A 23039-nucleotide genomic window follows, 5' to 3' on the forward strand; every position below is an offset into this window, starting at 1 on the left:
ATCCTGACAATTCTTAAAAAGCAGCAGAACTGGGTTTTATAAACTAGTCCATTTGGAAATTCAAGCTGAAATGATCCTTTTAAACAACATAAAGTACTTCTGTGGCCCAGAGCCAGCTACTTCAACCTCATAAGAAATTTAAAAATAAATCTGGTTTTTTCAACAAGTCATTGACATGAAAGGAATTTGAGGGTTCTCACAAGATGGAAGAAGCCACACAATAGTAGCATCAATAAATGACAGGAACAGATTCAAGAACATATATGTACAGTAAAAAGATACATAATCAGAAACATTCAAAACTTTGATTGTGTCACACAAAATGTGATTTCCAGCTCTGTAAAAACATAAGCCACTCCATCATGTTGATATTACAAAGGCATTTATATGGTAGAAGCATACAAAAGCAAACTTGCCGAGCCCCCATGCTCAGCATGAAACATGATGTTGGCTCCTAACTGCCTGTGACAATTCCCATAGTTATCAGAACCACATGGCAAAAGAGCCTTCTGATCAGTGTGTGAGGCAGGAAGCAGCCGTGGTGCTGCACGTGGAGATTACAAACCCCACACGCCCCTGGCAGCCGCAGCTCCCTGCGGCCCGGCTGCCTTGTGCCGTCTGGGGTTTAACGCCAGCGTGCGCTTCCTCTATTTTTAAACATTCACCAAATCAGGTTAGTGTAAATCTTCCCCTCTGAACAAGAAGGAAGTTCTCCTATCCTTGCTCAAGGTCTAGATGTTCAACTTAAAAAAAGAAAAAAATGTCAGATCCTTTCTTGAAAAACTGTGATACAGAAACTTGATCAATATTCTAATTTGTAGTTAGAAAAAAAGGTGAAAAGCTTTGGAGAACTAAATAACACATAAGAGAGATCCATGGGGTTCCTTCAATAGCACAGTTTTTCCAGATCTTTTACACTGCAACAACATGCCACCACCAAGTTACATGCAGAAATACTGGCTAATGCAAATTCACTGGAAGTGGTAAAAATGAGAATTACATCACACCTGTTTTGTCACCCTCTCAGTGCCCCAACCTATTTGAGTTACATAATAGATTGTAATTACGATGGGGACAGTTGAGGCTCAACAAATCTACCAAGCTAACATAGCTGACAAAATAACCAAATTACAAAGTTGACAACATAATCAGACGTTGACATTACTTCTGTCAAAATTTGTAATTACTGATCATCAACACAAATTTCTCTGATGCTGAAGTTTGTAAAGCTCCATTGTCTGGTTTCTTAGCCTGTTTTGTAACATTCATGACATAGTGAGACTAACCCACATGCTAAGGAAAGACACCAGAGGTTGCTTGGAATGTTTTCTCAAACTTGTTTGAAAGTATTGTCAGTTTTCTGACAATAGGCGGCTCTTGTCTAGCCTTCCAGGAATATCACTTGCTCAAGAGCATCTGTCTCCGGCCTGCAGTAGAGAAGGGGTCCCCGAGTACAGTGGACTTAGCCTTATTCAAACCTCAATCAGTAAAAGTCATAGAAACAGAGAATCATTAAGGTTGGAAAAGACCTTCAGGGTCATTGAGTCCAACCTTTGACCAAACATCCCTGTGTCCATTAAACCATAGCACTGAACACCACGGCCACTCATTTCTTGAACACTTCCAAGGATGTGACTTCACCACCTCCCTGGGCAGCCCATTCCAGTGCTTAAGTACCTTTTCAGTGAAGAAATTCTCCCTGATGTCCAACCTGAACCTCTCCAGGTGCAGCTTGAGGCCATTTCCTCCCATCCTGTGTCTCCTGTTACCTGGGAGAAGAGACTGACTCCCACCTGGCTACAACCTCCCAAGATGTAGCGAGTGATGGAGTCTCCCTTGAGCCTCCTCTTCTCCAGGCCTAATGACCCCAGCTCTCTCAGCCACTCCCTATAGGATTTATTCTCTAAAGCTTCAGCAGTTTCAGACACTTTTAAAAGAAGAATGACTTCCATCTTTAAAATCTATTATATTTACAGATATTCGATATTAATTGCCAGCCTTTAATACTATGTAGAATAAGACTATAGCACTAAGTATCACTAGCCATATGTGCTTAATGCCTTTACATTACTTATGGGACTAGGAGTGTCATTAGTCCATTTTAACTGCCAAATCTGACAATAAGGTGATGTCACCTGTTTAAAGAATGCGAAGTTCTCCAGAGTGGAATCTGACAATACCTGAGCAAGTACCAGTGAAACACAAAGCATGTCAAGCCTCTAATGCTACTCCAAGCACAAAATTTATTTCTTCAATCATTTCAGAAGCTCCAGAAGCCAGGCTTTAGTTTTAACAACTTGAAAAGCACTCACTGATGAAAAAATTCAAGATTTACCATGATTTCATAGGGCAGAATAGCTTTTTTTAAAAAAAAGAAACACAACTAATAGGCTCTTTAAATTACAAGATCATATTTTCCCTCCCCTTACAGACTGAAGATTAGTCAAGACAATCAAAGTAATGAGAACAGCTACCTCATTAAAAAAAAAAAAGTAATTTCCTGCAGAAACTAAAAAAAAGCTGGAGACTGCAAGACAAAAAGATTCTTTCACTGTTGAGGCATTTACATGCTGCAGTGCAGAATCTATCTGCAGCCTGGGCTCCACCACAGAGCTGCTAGAAATGCTTGGCAAGTAGCTTAAATCACTCACTACTAGCACACAACTTTCCTGGGAGCTTGAGTGGAGAACTGCAGGCTGGAGTTGATAGAGTTGCTGCTCAAGATGACGGTTCTGCTGTGAGCACGCCCTACATCGTTCTGAGGGCTGATGCACCAGACCCCAGGACTCAGCCCAGGCATTAACATAGCTGAAGACCCCTCTCTGTGCTGAAGTTTCCCCTTATGTCAGGAGAATGCTCTTTTATTTCTATAATGGAAGTGTTGCAAAGATTTCTTAAATTCTTTTACTATTGTTGAAGCACGTATTACCCGTGCTGCACACAAAGTGTGGTGAGAAAAAACCAAAAGTTACTCTTGATTATGCCCACTAACAGACCCAGCTAAGGTGGTATTGCATTTCCTAGTTTTCACATCCTTAACTTTGCAACTCTTCAGCTCTTTGCTTGAGTTTTAAAATTTTGGTATTCTTATTCTCTGATTAACAAGGGACCAAGATAAGCATCAAACATGGTACAGACTAGGCAGAGACCCCACATTCTACCAAATAAGCATCTGTCTGGCATACACTGCACCTGCATTGCAGACAACAGACTGCAGAAACAAAGGCTGAATTTTTTCCATATTTTTTGATGCAGATTCATAAGGGGTTTTCTTAATTGTAACATATTAAATAATCTCATTTTAACGAAAAGATGAAGTGCACCTAGGCACACACAGGCATTTGCAATTTCAAGTCAAAGATTCAGCATCCAGTTATTAGCAGGTGGCCAAAGGAAGAAAGATTATGCAATAACTTTTTTTGGTCACATGCAGTCATGCAAAGAAAGAGACGAGATACTCCTCTGCTAGCTTTTATTAGGATTTTCATTATAAAATCCCATTAGGAGGTTCCTGCATCATCTTTGAAAGTCTTGCTGCACAGGGCAGAGTAAGAACTTTGAGGGTCTTTACTTACTATCTTACCCAAATTCATTTTCTCTGGAATACACCTTGATAATGAGTCTTAATGCTCAAACCTTTTTTCCTGGCTTAGGAAAACAAGCTTCTTTTTAATCAAAATTATGACAGATACAATTGGACACTGTAAAGTGTAAACTAGATGACATAAAAATCACATTAAACTTTTTCCCTCATTTTCATTTTGAAGCAGACCATACTAATGTTGCCTGCCACATCACTGACTCTTAACCTAATTAATCTTTGAAATTGTATCAAATTATATTAGGACTAATGACACCTGATAATCTACTATATCTAAATGGGATGTACTGAGAAGTGTCAAATTAAAATACAACAGCATGTGTTGTTAAACAAACTCTGCTCCCATATATCTAGCTTTCTGTGCTTTACCTGCACAAGTACATACAGAAAGAGCAGCCATCATAACCAGTTGTGTTATAAACTCATTAGATCTTACAAGTTCAGTAATGCTGAGAAGTGTTAAAGATTCATTGGAGCACAGCCTCTGCTAGGAAGCAGCACTACACCAGTCCCAGTAAATTACCCAATTAGGAACTACTCATTATGAGACCACACTGGTTGTATAATGGCAGCAGGTTGACTGCCATGATGTTACAACAGCCTCATAAACAATAAATATACAATGGTTCAGAAAAATAAACAACAAAATGAAGAAAACTTTCTTTTTGCAGTCATAATATGATTCAAGCTTCACTTCAAGTTAATTTCACTTTGCTCTCCTGACCTGAATGCTGCCATGTCAGTTGCTGTTCTTCAGTGCCTGTAGTAAGTAGTTACACAGTCTTCCTTTACACACAAGGCTTACCTTAGTCTTAAGGATCACTTTCCCTGCCACAAAGGTGCAAGTAATGGATACTATAACAGAGCAGACTGGCTTTGAGCCTTGCTTGCAGGAGGAGTCTGTGAGACATCTCTCAGTGTGAATCAGTGTGCTCTAGGAGACAAGATTAACCTACCTCACATGCAAAACGACTGACTGAGCTGCAGGTGTGCCCCATACTTTCAGCACGGGCACATGTGCACCGAACAGTTTGCCAGGAGAAAGCAGAGAGTAATGAAAAACTGTTGGGTATATTTCAGAATCACAGCATCTCACCAATACCACAATGCATCATCCCATCACACAGAAAGTTACCAGATGTAGAAAACTGTGAACCAAGGTGCATAACTATGCAAGGCCTGCATTCTGCCACCAAGAAAGTGCATTTCACTTGTTTGTAAACTGAAACCTATTTAATGCCATTTCTGTGTTCAACACAATCTCACAACATTTTAAAACTTGTGAAACATTTATGTTTTTGTTTATGCTTTTGTTACAAATGGATATGTAGTTGAAAAACATGTAGGTATATAAAGTGAGGTAAAAAGGACTTCAACTGTCTAAAGTTGCTGCTTGTACTCACGTCTAGCTACTTCTCCCTCTTAAATTCCTTATTATAAATGTATAACCACCAAAAAAAGTTGTTGGCAATAAACAAAGTTTTATTCAATAATTTCTGATGAGTGAAGCATTAACAGTGTTTTCCTAACATGTTAACTTGCTCATATTCAAACAATCATCAATAATGTAAATAGCACAGTTGGAACATGCCTCACTGTGTATTGGCATCACTTGTCATTACAAGAGCTGTCTGGTAGTTCAGCAGCAGCAAATTGTTAAGGTACCAATATTGATAAGCAACAGACTGGGGCTGCACTGATATAGTTAGATTGGTTTACAAGGCTTCTATTTTTACAAGCCTTGGAAGCTCAGGTTGTCTAATGAATTTTTAACATGTCAATTAATATGTTGATAGAAAGCAATGCCAGCTTTAGCTAATATACAAGAAGAATCACAGTTGCATGTAAAATGTACAATGTGTTAAAGCTCTAAGCTTCACATTTGAGAAATCGAAAATAATTATTGCACATGATCTGAGGACATCAATCACTTAGAAAGGAAGAAAAAGAAATGTGTAAGTTAATGGGCATGATTAATCACTCTGGGAAATATTAGCGTAATTTCATGGAATGTGGCAGTGCATCAGAAAAAAAGGTTTTATTTGTGTCAGAGTATGACCTCACATCCTAGCACCAAAAGATACCTTATACCAGAAGAAATTAACAATAATTTTGTTATTTTTACCAACACACTACTGATAACATACATTAAGCAATGCTTACTTAATAATATTCTGTGTCCTCACTGAATGCAACTGTGTTAGAATACTAGCTACTCTGGCAGCACTTTCTCCAGCAGTGTAGAATGATGTCAAATGACTGCATAGTGCAGAGACAATTTTTGCCATAATTACCCTGCTTGCTTTGTAAATTACATAAAGCCAGAAAACATGCTAATTTTGTGAAAAAAAAAAAACATTTTTAAAATCCTTAGGGCACAAGTTTTAAAAAGTTTTAGATGTTTTGTTTTTAAAGCATTGACCTTTGTCAAATAATGAAAACCATAAACTTCCTATTGTAAGATCATGCATGCTGTGTGAAACTGCAGTTAAAAGACACATTTTACACTTGAAAAGAACCAGTACCTTTTTCACGTGTAGGCAAAATAACAATAGAAAATAGCCCTTCAATCAACATTTGAGCTGCATCTATAGTTAGGCAAGCAGAGTATGTGGTGGAAATCTAGTAACCTATGCAGCCAGAGGGACCTTACAGTCACATAGGAGTGAAGTTCCTGTAATTCTTTCAACTCTGTACATTCATCAGCCTGAGGATAAAATATTCAAGTGCATTCTATGGATCTGGGGAAATTCCTCCTTTGTTAACTGGCGTATTATGCATTTAACATCTGTCTCTACCTTCACTGTATCAGAGGTAATTGAGGTAAGATAAGATATTCCCAATTGTATCTTGATGGGCAGCATATATTAAGTACTACAATTTTCTGAATGCAATGCAAAAGTTACAGAACCAAAATATTTATCTGCTGCAAGATGTCATTCAAGGAATTCCAAAGGGCTTAAGGCATATTACAAAGTAAGAGCAGAATTTCAGAAAGCAAGCTATTCAGACTGCAAAGTCATCTTTTCTTCCCATTACCTGCAGATGACCCGAGCTTTGCAGGGTATTTCAGTACACTAGAGAGCACCTTGCACTCCAGTTCTGTACTCTGCTACATCCCAACACAGCCTGATGAATGCTTTGAGATTTGAGACTACCACAACTGTACCATATGCTCATTTTGAAACTAACAGGAATGCCCTGTTTCATAAATTCTCAAACTCAGAGAGCAAATATTCTCAAACCGCAATCCCTTGTGATAACCTGAAGAGAAAAAACTGCAAGATCTATAAAACATCTGTTATGTTTTATGTAGTAATCCTCATTGCTGTTCAAAATCTTAGGACTTCCAGACCTAATTAACTAACAACCCTCCATTCCCCCAAAAGATTATCTCCACAAGGCCTTTTGCTGCTTTTATACATACTTATTCCTGAGTAACTGCACTTGAGGAGGAAGATAGCTGAGGAAATCCAAAAGATTTTAAAAAATGCAGACAATGAAGAACAGTCAGTTAAAAGAAATAGGTGCTGGTGTGAGTACATTGATCCCTTGTGAGAGAGTGTGCAGTGCAGAGGGAGGGATGGACAGCTCCCTTTAGCACAGGAAGAAGCAAGTCAGCACAGTATCTTGACACCTGCTGTTTTTTTAAAATATTTTTAGATTTAACCAAGCATCTGCTATATAATTCACTGGGGGAAAAAATGTAAGACCTTAATAACTAAGTGAAAACACCCTGTAAAAAGGACAGCTTTCTTTCTAATTTCTTACTACCTTGTGGATTGTCAAACTAAACAATTAAAAAAAAAAAAAAAAAAGTTGTTAATGTGACCAGTGTCATAACTACTGGTTTATCTTCTGCCTTCAGATTTCACACAAGCATAAAAATTACCATCCACTGGAAAAGGTCTGAGGTACAAAAAATGCATTTGGCAAGATCAAACACCAGAAAAAAAAGTTTGCAGCTATAGAGGAATATCCTAGAAACAAAGCAGAAGAAAAGCACTGTCCCTCCCCACTTAAGCAGTCTACTAACCTGGTGAAAGCAGTAGCAAGATTCTAGCTACTCCTGAAAGGAGTAGCAAGATGACTTATTTGGAAAAGGAGAAGCAGCACAGCCCATTCACAGCAGTCTAGTGTCAGCTCTGGACTACACAAAGAGACACCTTTTCCTTGTTTTCAGAACTGCAGTAACCGGGCAGAGGGTGGCTGCATCCACTGGGGAGCACAATGCTGCCACGAGAGGCAGAAGCTTCGAAGAGCACGTTCTCCCTGAATCCAGGAGCCTGGGCATCCCACCGGTACCCTGCCATTGCCTCTCGTTCTGGACCTGCAGCAGCAGCGCTTCAGCCACACCTGCTGCAATCACACAGCTGCATCCCCAGTGACTTCAGGGTTTTGCGCTACTGTTTCATGTTACATTCCGTTCAGATAAGAGAACATACAGGTTCTTGACTGCAAGAGTACTTCTTTTGCAGCTCATTTTTATACTTTGTACAAGGCAGCACTAAAGCAGCAGCAGAGAGTACAGAAATAAAATTATCATCTCCCTCCTCCCATAACTAGTAGTTAGCTGCAGTTAAATTGTCTTTTGAAGATTTATTGAAACTTATTGAAGTGCAGCTCCCATTGCCACACTTCTCTAACTTTTCAATTTATTGATTTCCCACTTAAGTTTAACAGTACAGATATAATGCCAAGCTCACAACCTTTGAAACCCATGAAAAGAGTTCCCAAGTTTGATCAGGACTCAAAAACAAGAGAAAACAAACCTAAGCCTTCAAACAGGCATGAATATTCTGACAATTCCTCTGAAACAAGGGCATTTCTTGCCTGTAGCTGCAGAAAATACAATCTTGTACCTAACTCTCCTCTGCATATTTGGAAACAGTGTCACCAGGACATAAACTTCAACATTTTAAGCATACCATCATCGTCCACGGGCTTGCGATGCAAAGCACTTGCACTCACCACGCGTAATTAGCTCATCAAGGATGACTCCTTCATGCGGGTTAATTCCTCCTTTGCTGAAGAAATTTAACTTTCCCGAAGTCGTCGGGATATAAAAAAAACAAGAAAGCCGAGCTGTGCTCATGCAACTACTTCTTTTTAAAAAGTCACTCCGTGTGCCAGGAAAGCAGCGCTCGGTCCAGCCTCGGAGCCCGGGAGCAGGAGCTCCGCACCTTTCCCACGTAACAAAAATCGTTACGCAAATCCCAGGCGCTGCCGAAGCCCCTGACCTATTTAGAGACGCGCTTTATCCTTTCGGCAAACAAGCGATGCTGCGGAGACGCCGACAAGCCCCCGGCAGCGCGCACGCCGCCCGGGCAGGAGGACGCCCCGGGGACCCCGCTACCTGCGGCTCCGGCCGGCAAACTTTGCCCGGCGGCGGCCGCGGAGCGGGCGGGCTGGTCCGGGGCTCCGGCTCTGGCCGCGCATCCCCTGCTCGCCCCGCGCCGTGACATTGAGCAAGGTCCCCGCCGGTTCCCCCGCGCCGCCCGCCGCTCACCTCGGCAGCCGCCCGCAGGGAGGCAGGGAGGGAGGCAGCGCGGCACCGGCGGGCGGGCGGGCGCTGCAGCCCCGCTCCTGCCGGAGCGCGGCGAGCGCGGCGCAACTCCGCCGGAGCGCCGCGGCTCTGCCGACGCGCCCGCTCTCCTGTCCGTCCGTCCGTCCGTCCGTGCCCGGTCCCGCCCGCGGGCTCAGGTGCGGCGGGGCCGGGGCCGGCCCGCGGGCGGAGCCTGCGCGCTCGCGCCGGGGCGGGGCGGGCCCGCACCTGTGGCCGCGGCCGGGCCCGGGCGGCGAGCGGAGCCGGGGCCGGAGCCGGAGCCTCCGCTGGGGCCGGCGGGTCTGCGAGCCCCGGGCCGGCCCAGCGCCATCCCCCCAGTGTGCCCGGAGCCGCTGGGACTGGCGTGCCACAGGCAGCACAGCCTCGAGCCGGGGGCGACAGCCGTGAGAAACCATCCCCGAACACCCAGCCGGAAGAGCTCCCGCTTTCCTTACTCCTTCAGCTTCTGGTAGCAGGGGATGCTCTTCGTTCCCTCAATTCACACAAACCTGTAGATAGCCTCCCAGCCCTCCTGTGAGGGCTTCAAGTCAATAGCCGCTACTCCTCAGCCCTGTTCTGTAAAATGTAAAAGTGTCTCCTAAATATAAACATTACACTAGAAAACATCAGGTTTTGTAAGTACTTAAGAGAAAAATAATAATGATAATGGTAGAAACATCAAAGTCAATGCGAACTTTAGTATAAGAAAATTTACAGCATTTTTATAATTTGAATTAGCTTTTATAGTTTGAACACTGCTCCTGGAGAATGTGATGCAAACAGAGGGAATCCTGCAGTATTTAATTTGTTATTCTTCTGCAGGAAGGAAAACAAGAACTTAACACTGGAGAAAACACTCTTGCTGAACTTTAATTTCAGCTTTTGGAGAAGAGCAGTGATACTTAATACTATTAAGAATTGCATCATACCTTGTTTACAGTTTTATGTTCAAGAAGTTCTTTTAGCACTCAGGACAGGAAATTCTGAGAGTTTGAGTTAATCATCCCATGAAAACATGAATACAACCCTTTTTCTGGTGTTTTACCTACCACAAACTTCTTGCTCAGAAGAAATCTGAACTTTAAAGCATACTTAAGTGTTTTTGAAAGATTTACTGCTCTCCTACAGAGAGAAAGAGCAGCTGAAAATAGGACACTTTTTTTCCCCCACAGAAGTCTTGAGTTTGTCTGAATTTGTAGCAGCAGAATAGATGGCACAGTAGGAAAAATCCACTACTGAAACTGGGAATGTTGGACCAGTGGTAGAGGAATTTTGAATGTACACATTTGCTTCAGCAGCAAACAAATAATAACAACAACAACAAAAATACCCAGAGAGGGTTTGGAATCAGATGATAAATGGATCAAGTTGATTATCTTGAAAAGGCACATACGTGTATGATTGCCCATTAGCAATATCCAAAATTTTAATATTTTATTATCTTTTGTCTATCTTTTAGCCCTTTTCAAGACAAACTTGCAGTAAATTAGCACAACAGTCTCCAAAACACATTCAGAAATCTCAAAATAATTCTGACTGGACAAAAACTCAGCAACTTTCGCTTCATACACAACTTTCAAGTCCTATTCTAAAGAACTAAGAATATTACAACCAGGCAGTATTATTTTATTTATGTAAGCAGCTGTTGTGGTTGCCACAGAGATGGTATTCAATCCTAAATAGAAAGGTGGTCTGCAAATGACCAATCACTGTATTTGCTGTAAATATGAAAATGTATAAGAACCCCTGTGAATACTATATCATTCTTCAGAACAAGTGCATTTCTGTTCAGTGGCTCATGATTTAAAAGAAAAAAAGTAGATATTTCAGTGAATTCTCACCATCAGCTTCCTATAGAGAGATGTAATGAGGGGTGATAATTGTATATGGTTTCAAACACTTGATGCAAAAGTATGTCTTAGGTCGGTCTTTGAAAGGCCTGTTCTCATCAGAAACAGCAAAATTTAACACACAATTGTACACATCTTCATGATGAATTTCACAGCTGTCTTCCACTGTGCAACTCACCATTCCTGACTCCAGCTCCCTATCAAATCCTGTGGTCTATAAGATTGTATAAGTGGGAAGGGTGGAAAATTGTAAATGTCCTGTGATCTGTATTATCAACATGTCACATTTCATCTCTATAAATGCTGAAAGTACACTAGAAGTTATGAAATTACAGAATAGTTGTAGAATATCAAAACTTCAAAAGTGATATGAGCAACAGGAAGACCATTTAGCCTGGGAGATCTTATAAGGAGATAACGGGTCTGTAAATTCAAAGGAATCTTTTGGAAAGGAGAGGCTGCTATTGGATGCATTTCTACTGGAAATCTGCATAAAAACATATAAAACCAGACAGAAGTGGGACCTTACCCTAAATAAGAATATGCAGATTATGAAGACATGCTGAGTATGAATTAGAATTGCATTTTATCATTTCAATTTTTTCAGAACTTTAAATTTGGCTCTACCAAAACAAACTTGGATGACTTTTCTAAAACATCTGTCACTGAATGTAGGTTTAATGCCACACAAATTTGTTTGTAGATGCATGCAGAATGGTGTATGCAAACCAACCTCTTAGGCTTGCCTGCAACCCAACATCAATTCAGGATGCCCCAAGAGCTGGGAAATATTTTCTACAAAAGGCAACAGTAATATTACATCTGGGTGACATTTGATACCATTTTATGAGGAGAGGAGACCTCAAGCAACTCTCACATTCATGACTCACCCTGTAAGAGACAGAGTACCAGAAATCTTCTCTGTCCCCAGCAAACAAGGAAACTGCTGTGTTCGCCACACTAAGCTATTTTTTATATGTATCTGAAAGGCCTACTACTTATTTTGAGGAAGGCTTCCTTTTTGTTTGACTATTATACCTTTTTTGAGAATTAAGGCTCAGAAATGTTTTATTATCATCAATTTTAAAAATAAGCTGCTTCTAAGCACCACAGATGCTTGAGGTATGACTACAGTCTTCTTGTTTGTTTGTTTGTTTGTTGTCTATGCAAAATATGAAAATAGTACCCTAATGCTCCAAATGTTGATTTGCCTTTTTGGTGATACTATATGGCAAATAATACGAGGAATAACAACAAAAATAAATACTTTCAAGGCATCATACTTTCAAGTATCCCTCTGTGGAAACAAACCAAGTGTTTCCAGGACTTCTTTTCAACTGGCTTCTCCAGTGGTAACCTATTAAATGTTAGCTTTGCTAAGAAATGTTTCAGTAAAGGACACTTCAGAAATTAGGAGACCAGATGTAGACACAGAAACTACAGGTACAGTAATTTCAGTATTTCCCCTCCATTAAGTACCAATGCTTTCTATAATGAGAGATGTTGCTAAGTGATTACCTTGACACATCTTCTTTCCCCAAGTAGTTGCCCCAGATTCTCTAAAGCCATATTGGCTTTAAGTGAATATAGGCAGCCTTCTGTGTTTGCTTTGCACTCTACCCATTCTAATACAGTAATAGCCTTGTCACCATGTACATGAGAAGAATGAACTTGAGAGGTGTTTGGTTTTGTGTTGTTTTTTCTTTTCTTCTGGAAGACATCTGGTCATTTCCACAGTCTTTGCAATTAAGGCCTGATAAGCAGCATTTTAATAAAACACAGCTAAAAATCTTACTTTTATGCACAGAAAAAGTATGGTGAAGAAAGGATGACTGAATTAAGATCTTCTGTGCCTGAATCTATATCCCAGTCCCTTACCAAACTAATATTTTGGCATTTGCTCATAAATTTTCTTCAAAAGACTTTGTTAGAGTTTTTTCCCACTGGTATAAAATTCCTTGTTTGTCACCTGTTCATTGGGGGATCTTGTTTTTTTTTTTTTTTTTTTGCAATAAGGAGTTGTTTCTGGATCAAGTATTTTTTTAAGACTTTAGAAACTTTGTAGATTCCCTTACTCAATTTAAAATTCACATCTGTATGCATGTCTTGAGTTTTGGTTCCTCTAAGGAAATCTGATATTTTATAACCAGATAACTTATATGCCTGCTCATTTTCCAGCTTCCCCACTTCTACCTCTGGGGAAACAATCCTAGATTTAGCAGATATCCATCTGCCTTCCCTGCATAAACAGACAAAGCAACTACTGAGCCAACCTGCTACTTGCTAACCACTCTATGTTTTAAGGAGGACAATGATTTGGATTTTTATTCTTTTTTTACCTTGCATCTATATTTGGTGGAATTACTTGAGATGCTTTTGACATTTGCTATTAACTTCTATTGCTCTTTATTTTTGTCCACATATTTCCGTTTTTCTGGGGTTTTTAAAGTGTATTTAAGCATCCCACTTGACTTCTTAATGGCTCAAATTTATCCCCTTTTTTACACTTGTGTCTACTAGCTATATTTAGAATGCTCAGTATCAGATGGGAAGAGTGCCTACAAATTATCTGCATTATTCCAAATTATTTGACGTTAGTTCATAAAGTGTACACACATAAATATCTACCAACCATTCAATCTTACATAACAATGCTATTTGTACTGTGTGACAGATCAGTTAATTCCCATGATAGTATTTCTATTTCCTGATTGCATGTTGAGAAAAATTACTTGGATTTAGACTGTAAGCTGTTTGGCACAAGGAATTCTCTTTATCATCTACGTCATGCTCAGAGAACCACATCTCTAAGTTGTGATTAGAGTTGTATGTGCACCATCATCACAACCAACAAATAGATGAATGAGAAACACATATGAATGCTTTTTCAGAAATTTGTTGTCATTTATATGCTCACAGCTATTTTTGAAGATATTTGTGAACACATGCTTGTTTCATACTAAGAAAAAACAATATTGAAAGTTGCAGTCAGCAAGAAATATTTAGGTTTTATGAAAATACATTTTTCTGTACTTAATTTCTTTCTCAGCTATGTTAAATGTTTTTATTTTTTGCAGGATATTCTTGCTTTGAGAAACTGAAACAGAAAAAAACTGTTCTAAAGAAAAACATATGACATCTTTCCAAGCACTAGAAAAGCTGCTAAACCCTTCCTTTCAGTCACAATCTGTTCCAAGACTGAGAGCTCACTGGTACATCAATGCTATCCTGCCCTCTGAGAATATCAGCTTCACAGATAACATGGAGGACTATTTCTCTGTATAACCAATTTACTGTGAATGCTTGAAACACTGGAGATTTTTTAATTTAGAGGATAAATAATTCAAACAACAGACAGGGGAATTCTTTGCAAAACAGTGTATGATTTTTTAAATTCTAATTCAGTTCAAGGAATAAGATAATTCCTAAACAGGAAAGAAAACTGTGTAAAGAAAGTACGTCAGTAACACAGGACTTAAGAAGTTGAAAACTGGCAGAGAACATCTGAAAACCTCCTGGTAAAGTACCCATGTAGGCTAGCCAGATGGCATGCTATTTGTTTTCACTACTTCATTTAACATAGAAACAAACTGTTCTTCAGCTGAAAAACAAAACCAATTAGAATATTTCCTTTCCTCAGTGTTCCTAAACCTGAGTCCATTAAAAATCACCAGGGGCTTCCAGATAAGAACTATGCAGTATCTCTTTAAAGTACAGGTGAAAGATCAGAGGCACCTCCTGAGTTCCCATCTGTTTTATAAAATAATATTGCATGGCAGTATTATATATATAAAATATCCTGCACAGCATAGGAGATGAAGAATTGTGAGAAGGGTAGTATAAGACATTTGAGCTAATGCATTTGTTATTTTGGTGTCTCTGAATAAAACAAGGATGCTTACATATTGAAAAAAATTTATACTTATATAAAAAGGTGCAACAAACGACAATTCCAAGAAAATCAGATTTGAAAAGATCTTTTTTTTTTTTTTGGCAAAGGGTAGCCTCTTCTCCCACAGATTTGCCACTTCAAGGACAGACAAGAAGCCAAGCATATGCAGCATAATTTTGGCACTTTTCCCCTGATAGAAAACTATGAAATACAAAATCCAATATAAGTGCTAGTGGTTTAGATCACATGGGAAACTAGTCATCTTCTATCTTGGGCTGTGGATTGAAAAAGGTACTAAGGATAACTATAATCTTTTATTCTTTTCATAGCCAAAGCTTACCTTGTAAAGATTAGTTTGGAGTCAAATAAAAAGGGTGGTGGTAGAAGGCACTTTACAACAGCTTCAAGACCTTCTCTGAACAATAAGAATCAAACAAAGCATTACAAAAATGCATTGCGTCCTTGATTGCAGGTACTTGAATTGATGCTATTCAGTATGAAATCTCAATTCATCATCCAGAATTATAAAATAAATAATAGCCCTTGTAATTAATCCCCAAGGGGAATTACCCTTGTGACAGCAAGAATAGGATTTGGCTCCAACTGCAGCTCTGTCTTAAACAAGACCAGAGCGAGTTTGGCAAGGCAGGTGACACGAGCTAGCTGTTTCACTAAGGTGGTGCAGCATGCCATGAAACCAGCCTGAAAGAAGACACTTGTCTTAGATGCTTTATGCTGGTATTGCAGCATATTTCAGTGTAGGAGGACAATAAATACTCACAACAGCATTTATTGAAAAGGATAAATGTATACAGGTCAGCTCTACACTAAAACTTGTACTAGCAATACCTGGGTTATTGGACAGTGTGGGCCAGAGTATCAGTTATGGAAATTTATAAGTGTTTGACTACAGGTTTATTAGTTTGATTCTTTTCCCTCCACCAGCAGACAGACAGCATATCAAAACTTTCCTCTCACATGGAAACATTTCCTTTTCCATACTAAAACTTTTTTCCCCCTTTTCTGTCAGAAGATAACTCAGAAAAATACAGGACAAAACGCAAACCAACTGAACTAGTTACAAAACCTGAATGGAGACCAGTTGTAAGAACATTTAAAGGACAAGTTGCAGCTGTGCTTAATTTCAGCAGAAATGTGAGAAATTGCTTCAATAGGGTGGATGCCTCTTGACACACTGGATGAGTCACAGGAATCAGTCTACAGGCACAGTAATTGGACACCTTCTAGAGCAGGCTTGTGCCACTGGAACAGCACGGGAAGAGAAACAAACAGTACACAAGATTTAGATCATTCTGATTTCTTACTTTCAGTGGAGTTTTATGCCTGCATACACATATTCATTTGAGCTGCAGGAAGTTACTTCTGCTAAACTAGTAGGATGGATGGATATATTACATGGATATACCATGTTTTAAACACACAGGAATTTCATGCATAGTGTTGAGATTGAGTTGTTCTATTGGTAAAAGAGTAATACTGTGATTACTAAATTGTAGTTGGCAGGTAACACAGTAAAGTAACTTTGGGAAACTTAAGTTCCCCAACTTGACTGCTTACTCATCTTAAAGATTAATTTTAATATGCAGCACTGTAATTTATATATTTTATATATTTTAAAGACCCAGCACAATGTATAATTAAACAGCTGCTTATTAAATATACAACTCCACAGCCTTAAAAAATTACAGCCCTAGAATAACCGTATTTGCCACTGAGACACACAACAATTTTAAAATATTTATTCTTTCCTTAGATTGTTTGGATTGTTACTCTAAGATTTTAGGAGAAGAATAATAGAAATAATATCAAAAAATAATTTCTACATCTGATTTTCTTAGGGTTTATAACTCAACTGAAAAAAAGTTGGTTTTTTTCCCTAGCACATTTTCATTCATTAGTTTACTCTCCATTCTCTCAAAAAAAAAGACAGCAATACATAGAGCTTAATTATATACTAAACAGATCAAAAGCTGCCTCCATATGATTACACAGTCCCAGAAAAAGAACAGTCACTAAAATAGTATCCTGCAAACAAAATTGCATCTGGTGTAACCACAGAGAAGCAAATCAAACCTCATGTGCAATGTAAAAAGTGCACTACCATGAGATCTGCTTTTCCCTCTGAGGAGGTTTAGCACGTACAGGAAAAGAGTAGCTTCAGCACTGGCAAAAGAAAGAGCAGAACAGGAAGCTCTCAGATCTCAGAAGAGAACTGCAAAAAAACATCTGCACCTCATCTGCACCTAGCCTTACACCAGTGGGTTTGTTACCATACCAAGCTCCTCAGAGAGCAAAAGCTTCTTGGGAGCAGAGAGAAGGTGGCTCTGTGAAACCTTTCCCAAGGCTGTGGGAGATGGGACTGAGCCACCCTTGAGGGCAGAATCTCTGCAGGGCAGGCAGGCCTGAGGCACTGCTTTATTACAGTGCCAGGCTCTGTGCTTCCTCAGAACCAGTGAAAAATACATCAGGAAGTCTCTTCTTCATGAAGCCTCTGCTGGCTGCAGAACGAGTTTGTCTCCTGGGTGTTGAGAGTACCAATGGCAGGCTGAAAGGAAATACAGCAGCAGTCCCACAGATGACAATAAGGCAGAGGGATCTCTGGGGGCTGTTCAAGGTCTAGTATAGGTTTTGGAGGATGTGCAGATTTTGGTAGCAGATTTGCTGCCTGTGCCAAAAGGGGGAAGGAAATTCCCCTTGAGCTCCTACCATGTCTGTTTGATGGAAGCTCCAAGGGGAACACTAATGAATACTCTGCACTCCACACAGATAAGAGAATGCTTCAGTGTGCAGATGCACATTTATCTACACAACAACAAATGCACTTTATATATTAGGGAGGTTTTATCAAAGTTGGTCTGCTCTGTAATTATGTTGAGAAATGAATTGGGTGGAATTTGAATGAGTTAAGGTAATGAGCTATTAACCTAGAGGATCTTTTACCAAATGATTCATGTGCATTCAATCTTCCCCTCTTCCTCCAACTCCATTGTAAAGGTGAAATGAAAGACTAAGTTGATCAGGACATCAGCAGTCACGGCTAGAGCAGCATTCAGCAGAAATGAAAAACAATGTTCCTTACACTAAACTATGCAGGTATATTCAAGCAGTAGGATTTTTAATTTTTTTTTTTTTTTTTTTTTTACATTTGCACAACATACATGCCCATGTACAGCATGGGCAAATAGGAAAGAATCAAGACAATGGGTAGTCTTACTTTTTTATAACAAGAAATCCCTGCTGGAAAGAGCCACAGAAACAAATTAATTAATTCTGGGTTAGTGTCGGAACCCAGAATGTCCCTTGGACACTCTTGGATGTTCCGGGCCCAGGTCAAAAGCATTTGAGACCCTGGAATGCAGCCACAGACCCTGTGGCTTTGAACCTTATCCATGGAAGAATTTACCAACCTTGCAAGAAGAACAAGAAATCACAAAAGTTCAGATATTATAGTAGAAGTAGTCACAAAGTGAAAGGAAGGATTTTTGAGTGCTGTACAGGGGGCTTTTAGGCCTTGTACAGAGGGGTCTGAGTTTTGTACATGGGGGTCAGAAGTTCTAAGATGGAGAGACTTGGGTGTGCCCTGTCCTCTTTCCTTCTTCTTCCTAACCTCCATGTTCTTGGTGATGTTGGCACTCACAGATTGGTTTAGAGTAGAAAGTCACTGTTCAATATAGGTGATGGGCATTGGGGAAAAACCGTAAACATCTAATACGCAATGTATGATATAAAAATGTATGATAAAAGAGGGCACCAGCCCCCTGGGTGTCAGAGAGAGGGTGAGGAGTGTGCCCTTGCCTGACTGCTGAACGGACCGCAGCAGCTCAGGGAGAAATCTTTTATATAACATACAATAAACTACCTTGAGACCGGATGACTGAAGACTACTGAGTCTTTCTTTGGAAGCTCGGGTTAGAGGAGAGACTTTTCCACCTTTCCAGGCCACCCCAACCAGGGGGTGAGGCCCGACAACACAACAACAGCCCCCACAGGTGAGAATGAAAGGCAGACTAAGTGATGCACTGCTCAGATCTCCACCTACACAAAGGCCCTCTCTCACTATTTTTAGCTAATTAGGGGAAAATTTTCTTTTTTTTTCCCCTGGTAAACACACAGGAAATTACTTGTTTTGAAAATATGTGCATGGCAGAGACAGGTTGCTGTGTCTCCTCAAAGGAAATGATGTATGACAAAATTGTCTCCTCCGCCAGCCATCATCCTACAAAACCGTACATGCTCCATCAACTCCCTTTGGAGCTTAAAACCTTCAAGGCAGCAATTGTAGCGGGGAGATGGGCTCTTCCTAAGAACCTGCATTCATTCTTTCTTCGCAGTGGAATGAGGGACTCCAAACGGGCAAGAAAGAATTTTCACGAGAACTCTGTAGCTTTGTCACTCACTGCTTTCAATTCCGAGCAGAGAAGGGAGCGAAGGCTCTGCAGAACAGATCGGGGAGACGAAGCCACCCCTGGCTGCCCAGCTCTAAGCTCCTCTGGCACAGACTGCGTGCTCGAAAAGCGTGTGTGTAACCCAAAGAGAGCACGATCTACGCAGCCGTGTCTGCAGTAAGGAAGCCCACAAGGAGCTTGCTGCCCGTGCCTGCACTGAGCTTGTGCCAGCCTCCCCGGGGTCCCTGCGTGCTCTCCACAGGGCTGCACCAGCTACAATAACCATACGGAGCAGGAGGACCTGAGCAGCGCGCTCAGCTCCGGCTGTCGGAGGGACACGGCCCTTCTTCCCAGAGCAGCTTCCCTCGGCGGCAGGTCCGTCCCCGGCCCTGCCACGGCTTCCATGGGCCGGAGGGCAGGGAGGGGCTGCTCGAGCGCTCACGACGAGGCAGGGCCAGGCCACGGAGCGGCGGCGGGCGGTCCCCTCCTTGCTCTCCTTGCTCTCCTTGCTCTCCAGCCGTGTGACATTCTCCCTGCGCCTGTGCCGGGCGCCCGGGCTACCACATGCACTGATAAATCCACAGGGAGTGATGCTGTCTTCACACCTCCTCCTGCTTTTGTCACCTGCTGCAGCAGGTCGGGGACACAGCAGCCCCGTAACCTCTACTCGTGATTGAACTAAGCAGCTCAAGAGATTAAGATCGTTTTCAATAAGTAAAATATTTTATTTCACTGGGGTTTTTTGGTCCTTGGCATGAAACAAATTAAACTCAAGCTGTTCCTCAAGTAATTTCAAATGAAGCTGCTCAACCACCTGGACTCACAACATTTTTCACACCCAGTATCTTTATCTTACTCATTTCCTCTCTCTTTAAATACATGTAAAAATGTATTTGAACTAAAGTGCTCGAAATTATCCTCTTGGAAAGATTTTCATCTTTTCTTTGGCAATTTAATCCTTTAATTCAAGTAGTCAGTTGCATATCAAAGGTCTTTAGGGAAATGATTGACCTAATTTTTAGATATGTGACAGATATTCAGTCAAAAGTAAAAGTATTAACTTAAGTGCAATTAAAATTATAGGAATCTACTTGGAATAACCAGATTTGTCTGGACGTTCAAAAAGCCTGTAATAAGTCCCACATAAGAAGCTATTAAAAGAGCAGCCAGTTGTGAGGTAAGAGATCAGTGATTTGGGACGTGGTGCTATACAGCTTACACAGACATGGTCAATATTCTGTGTGGCAAAAGGTTAACACTGAAACAGTCCCAAACCCATGTTCCAGCACTGTATAGTGCAGCGAGCTGTCACTCAGCTTACTTGAAACAAAAGGGAACAGTAAACTAAAGAATTTGATTCAAAACATTGACAGCTGAAAGTCTTTGTTGAAAAGAACAGAGTAATGGACACTAGAAGAAATCTTGTGAATTATTCATACAAGTTTGGTGTACAAGTTGTAGATGAAAGACCAGAGCATCACTGTGGACAGCTCAGTGGCTGTCAAGAAGCAAACATTATTTGGAACAGACTGTTCCAAAGCATAAGGAAAAGCAAAAAACAATCCAACTAGCACAAAACAAAACAGGAAATACAATGACATTTTGAAAATTAGTGGTATGGTCCCATCAACAGGAATGCTGTGTTTGATGGCTCCAGAGAACAGTTTAGAATCACAGGGAAAAGTATGAGAGAGAAAGGAGAGGCAATAAATTTGATTATAGGCTGTGAAGGCTTTTCTTCCGAAGTGAAATGCTGAAGAAGTGTTTACAGAAGAGATGAATAGAAAAGCACTTAGCCCTGAACACAGGCAATAATGAATATTATATGGAAGAGAAAATGAGCACTTTTATCTTTTAAGAGGAGAAACATTCAATGAAAATGAAAACAATACATTTAAAACATATTACAGCCTTTTTTCTTTCTGACAATTCCACAAGAATAGTCTACAAGGTTTTCAGAATCATCTTCTGAAACACTGATTGATAAGAAACTAAGTATTTCACATGTAATTCAGAACAATCAGGGGGAGCAGAAAGCTTATTAAGAAAATAAGAGGGGCCCTCCAGAGATAGAGTTTCCCTATTCCCTCTTTACATTATGATCATGAAAAGAGACTATAATGGTCTTCCATAAAAAAGAAAAGACTGGACAGATTAGGAACAAGGAATAAGATCAAGTGAACGCCAACAGTAGGGTTAAAGTGCAAATTAAAGCTGTCACTCAAAATGAGTTTCACAGACTGATGACAACTGTCATGCAACTAACCTTGAAGCTCACTCTCCCTCAACTAATGCATGATATAGAGATCACAAAAACAATGACTCTACATGCTCGATTTTCTTTATAAACTACAGTGAAACTGCAATTAACGAAATGAAGCCTTCCTATAAATACTGTGAAACAAAGGAAGTTTTTGATTCTATATGCAATCAAAAATGAGGCAGACCTCGAGTTTTGGGTAGAAATCCTGTGCACTAAATCCAGCCTTGCTCTTTAGCACAGTGGTAATCAGAGGCACACAGACCACAGGATGCTCCACCCGTCTTCCTGGCATCCCAAGGCAGAGCCTCATCTCGACATGCACAGTGTTCTAGCAAAGCTTCAGTTTCACTTACTCCTGGGAAGTAGAATTGCAGGTGTATAAAAACTCAGAATGTGACACCAAAATACAACACTAGCAATGCTGGATTTTTTAATCCCACCTTTTGAAGGGCCTGTCTCAAGGTACAATCAAAATGTAGATATTTTTTCTCTTTGGTATTACACCATATATCAGCAGAGAACTTCAGTTAATTTACCACACACCATTTTTTCTCCCAGTCAGATTTCACATCATCAAGACTATGAATATTTTACACTGTTAAAAGGCTGTAGAGGAAAAATAGTGTTTGTGAGCTATTCAGATAGTATGGTGATAAAGCTCATCACAGAGTAAAAATAGCTGAAATTTATTCCAATGAACTATATTAATTCACAAATACAACTAATTTTAAACCCTTGCGTAATAAGAGAATGAAAATAGAAGACTGCTTGCAAGCGTGTGCGCTTATACATCTGAGGAGAACTGAAATACACTTCTCCAGCACATCTGCACCCCTGTAAATAGAGAGCGAAAAAGGAAGTGGGAGGAAAGAATTTCTTTGCAAAATAAAACAAACAAACCAACTCTGCATGCATGGGGATGATGAACTTCGTCTGTGGTTCCTTCCTCAAAGGACATGTCCTTCCCTGGCGTGGCCGTAGCAAGGATCCCATCCTCACAGTTTTTCCTCACAGCCATAATCACAAAATGCACACAATCTGCAGAAAATGATGGGCTGCAGAGCACTTGTGGATGACATCTCAAAGAATTCCCAGTTCAAACAAGTACAGTGATCAAAACAGCCTGATGCACCGTCTCTCTTTTACAAAGAGGGCTAACAAGGTTTTTTTCAATGCAGACAAAAGAGGACAGGAAGGAACAGAGCTGCAAAGGGACTTTATTTTTCCCAAATGTGTATTTTCAGTTTCTCATTTCAATCACTGATCGAGTAAGTCACTTGGCTTCAATTTTTTTCTTAGGCACTTTCATGTCCCATCTCTGGTGACTCATAATGAAGTGTATGGCAGAACAGACCTTGTGAATCTAATCAAAGAACCAGAGCCTATGGAACAGAAATCCAACCTCAGGGCCTGAACAAAGGAAGCATATTCATTAAAAGAGTGCATTCCATTCCAGGTAGTCATCACTTAAGTCTTCCTTCT

The 23039-nt window shown here is 40.3% G+C and overlaps 1 protein-coding gene across 2 annotated transcripts in view; it reads right to left on the reverse strand.

Moving 5' to 3' along the window:
- Positions 1-9245, reverse strand: part of ZNF385B (zinc finger protein 385B) — a 154091-nt gene extending 144846 nt beyond the window's left edge. Inside the window, exon 1 of one of the 2 annotated variants that reach the window (XM_068196011.1) lies at positions 9111-9245. Coding sequence is in view for 1 of the 2 variants with exons in the window: in XM_068196010.1 (XP_068052111.1) it covers positions 8573-8696 (124 nt within the window). In the remaining variant the exon portion in view is untranslated. Of the gene's footprint in view, positions 1-8572; positions 8901-9110 lie in introns of those variants that run through there. The other variant, XM_068196010.1, reaches the window with a different exon arrangement.
- Positions 9246-23039: the final 13794 nt, after the last annotated feature.

Source organism: Anomalospiza imberbis, chromosome 7 (genome assembly GCF_031753505.1).
Source record: "Anomalospiza imberbis isolate Cuckoo-Finch-1a 21T00152 chromosome 7, ASM3175350v1, whole genome shotgun sequence".
Lineage (NCBI taxonomy): Eukaryota > Metazoa > Chordata > Aves > Passeriformes > Viduidae > Anomalospiza > Anomalospiza imberbis.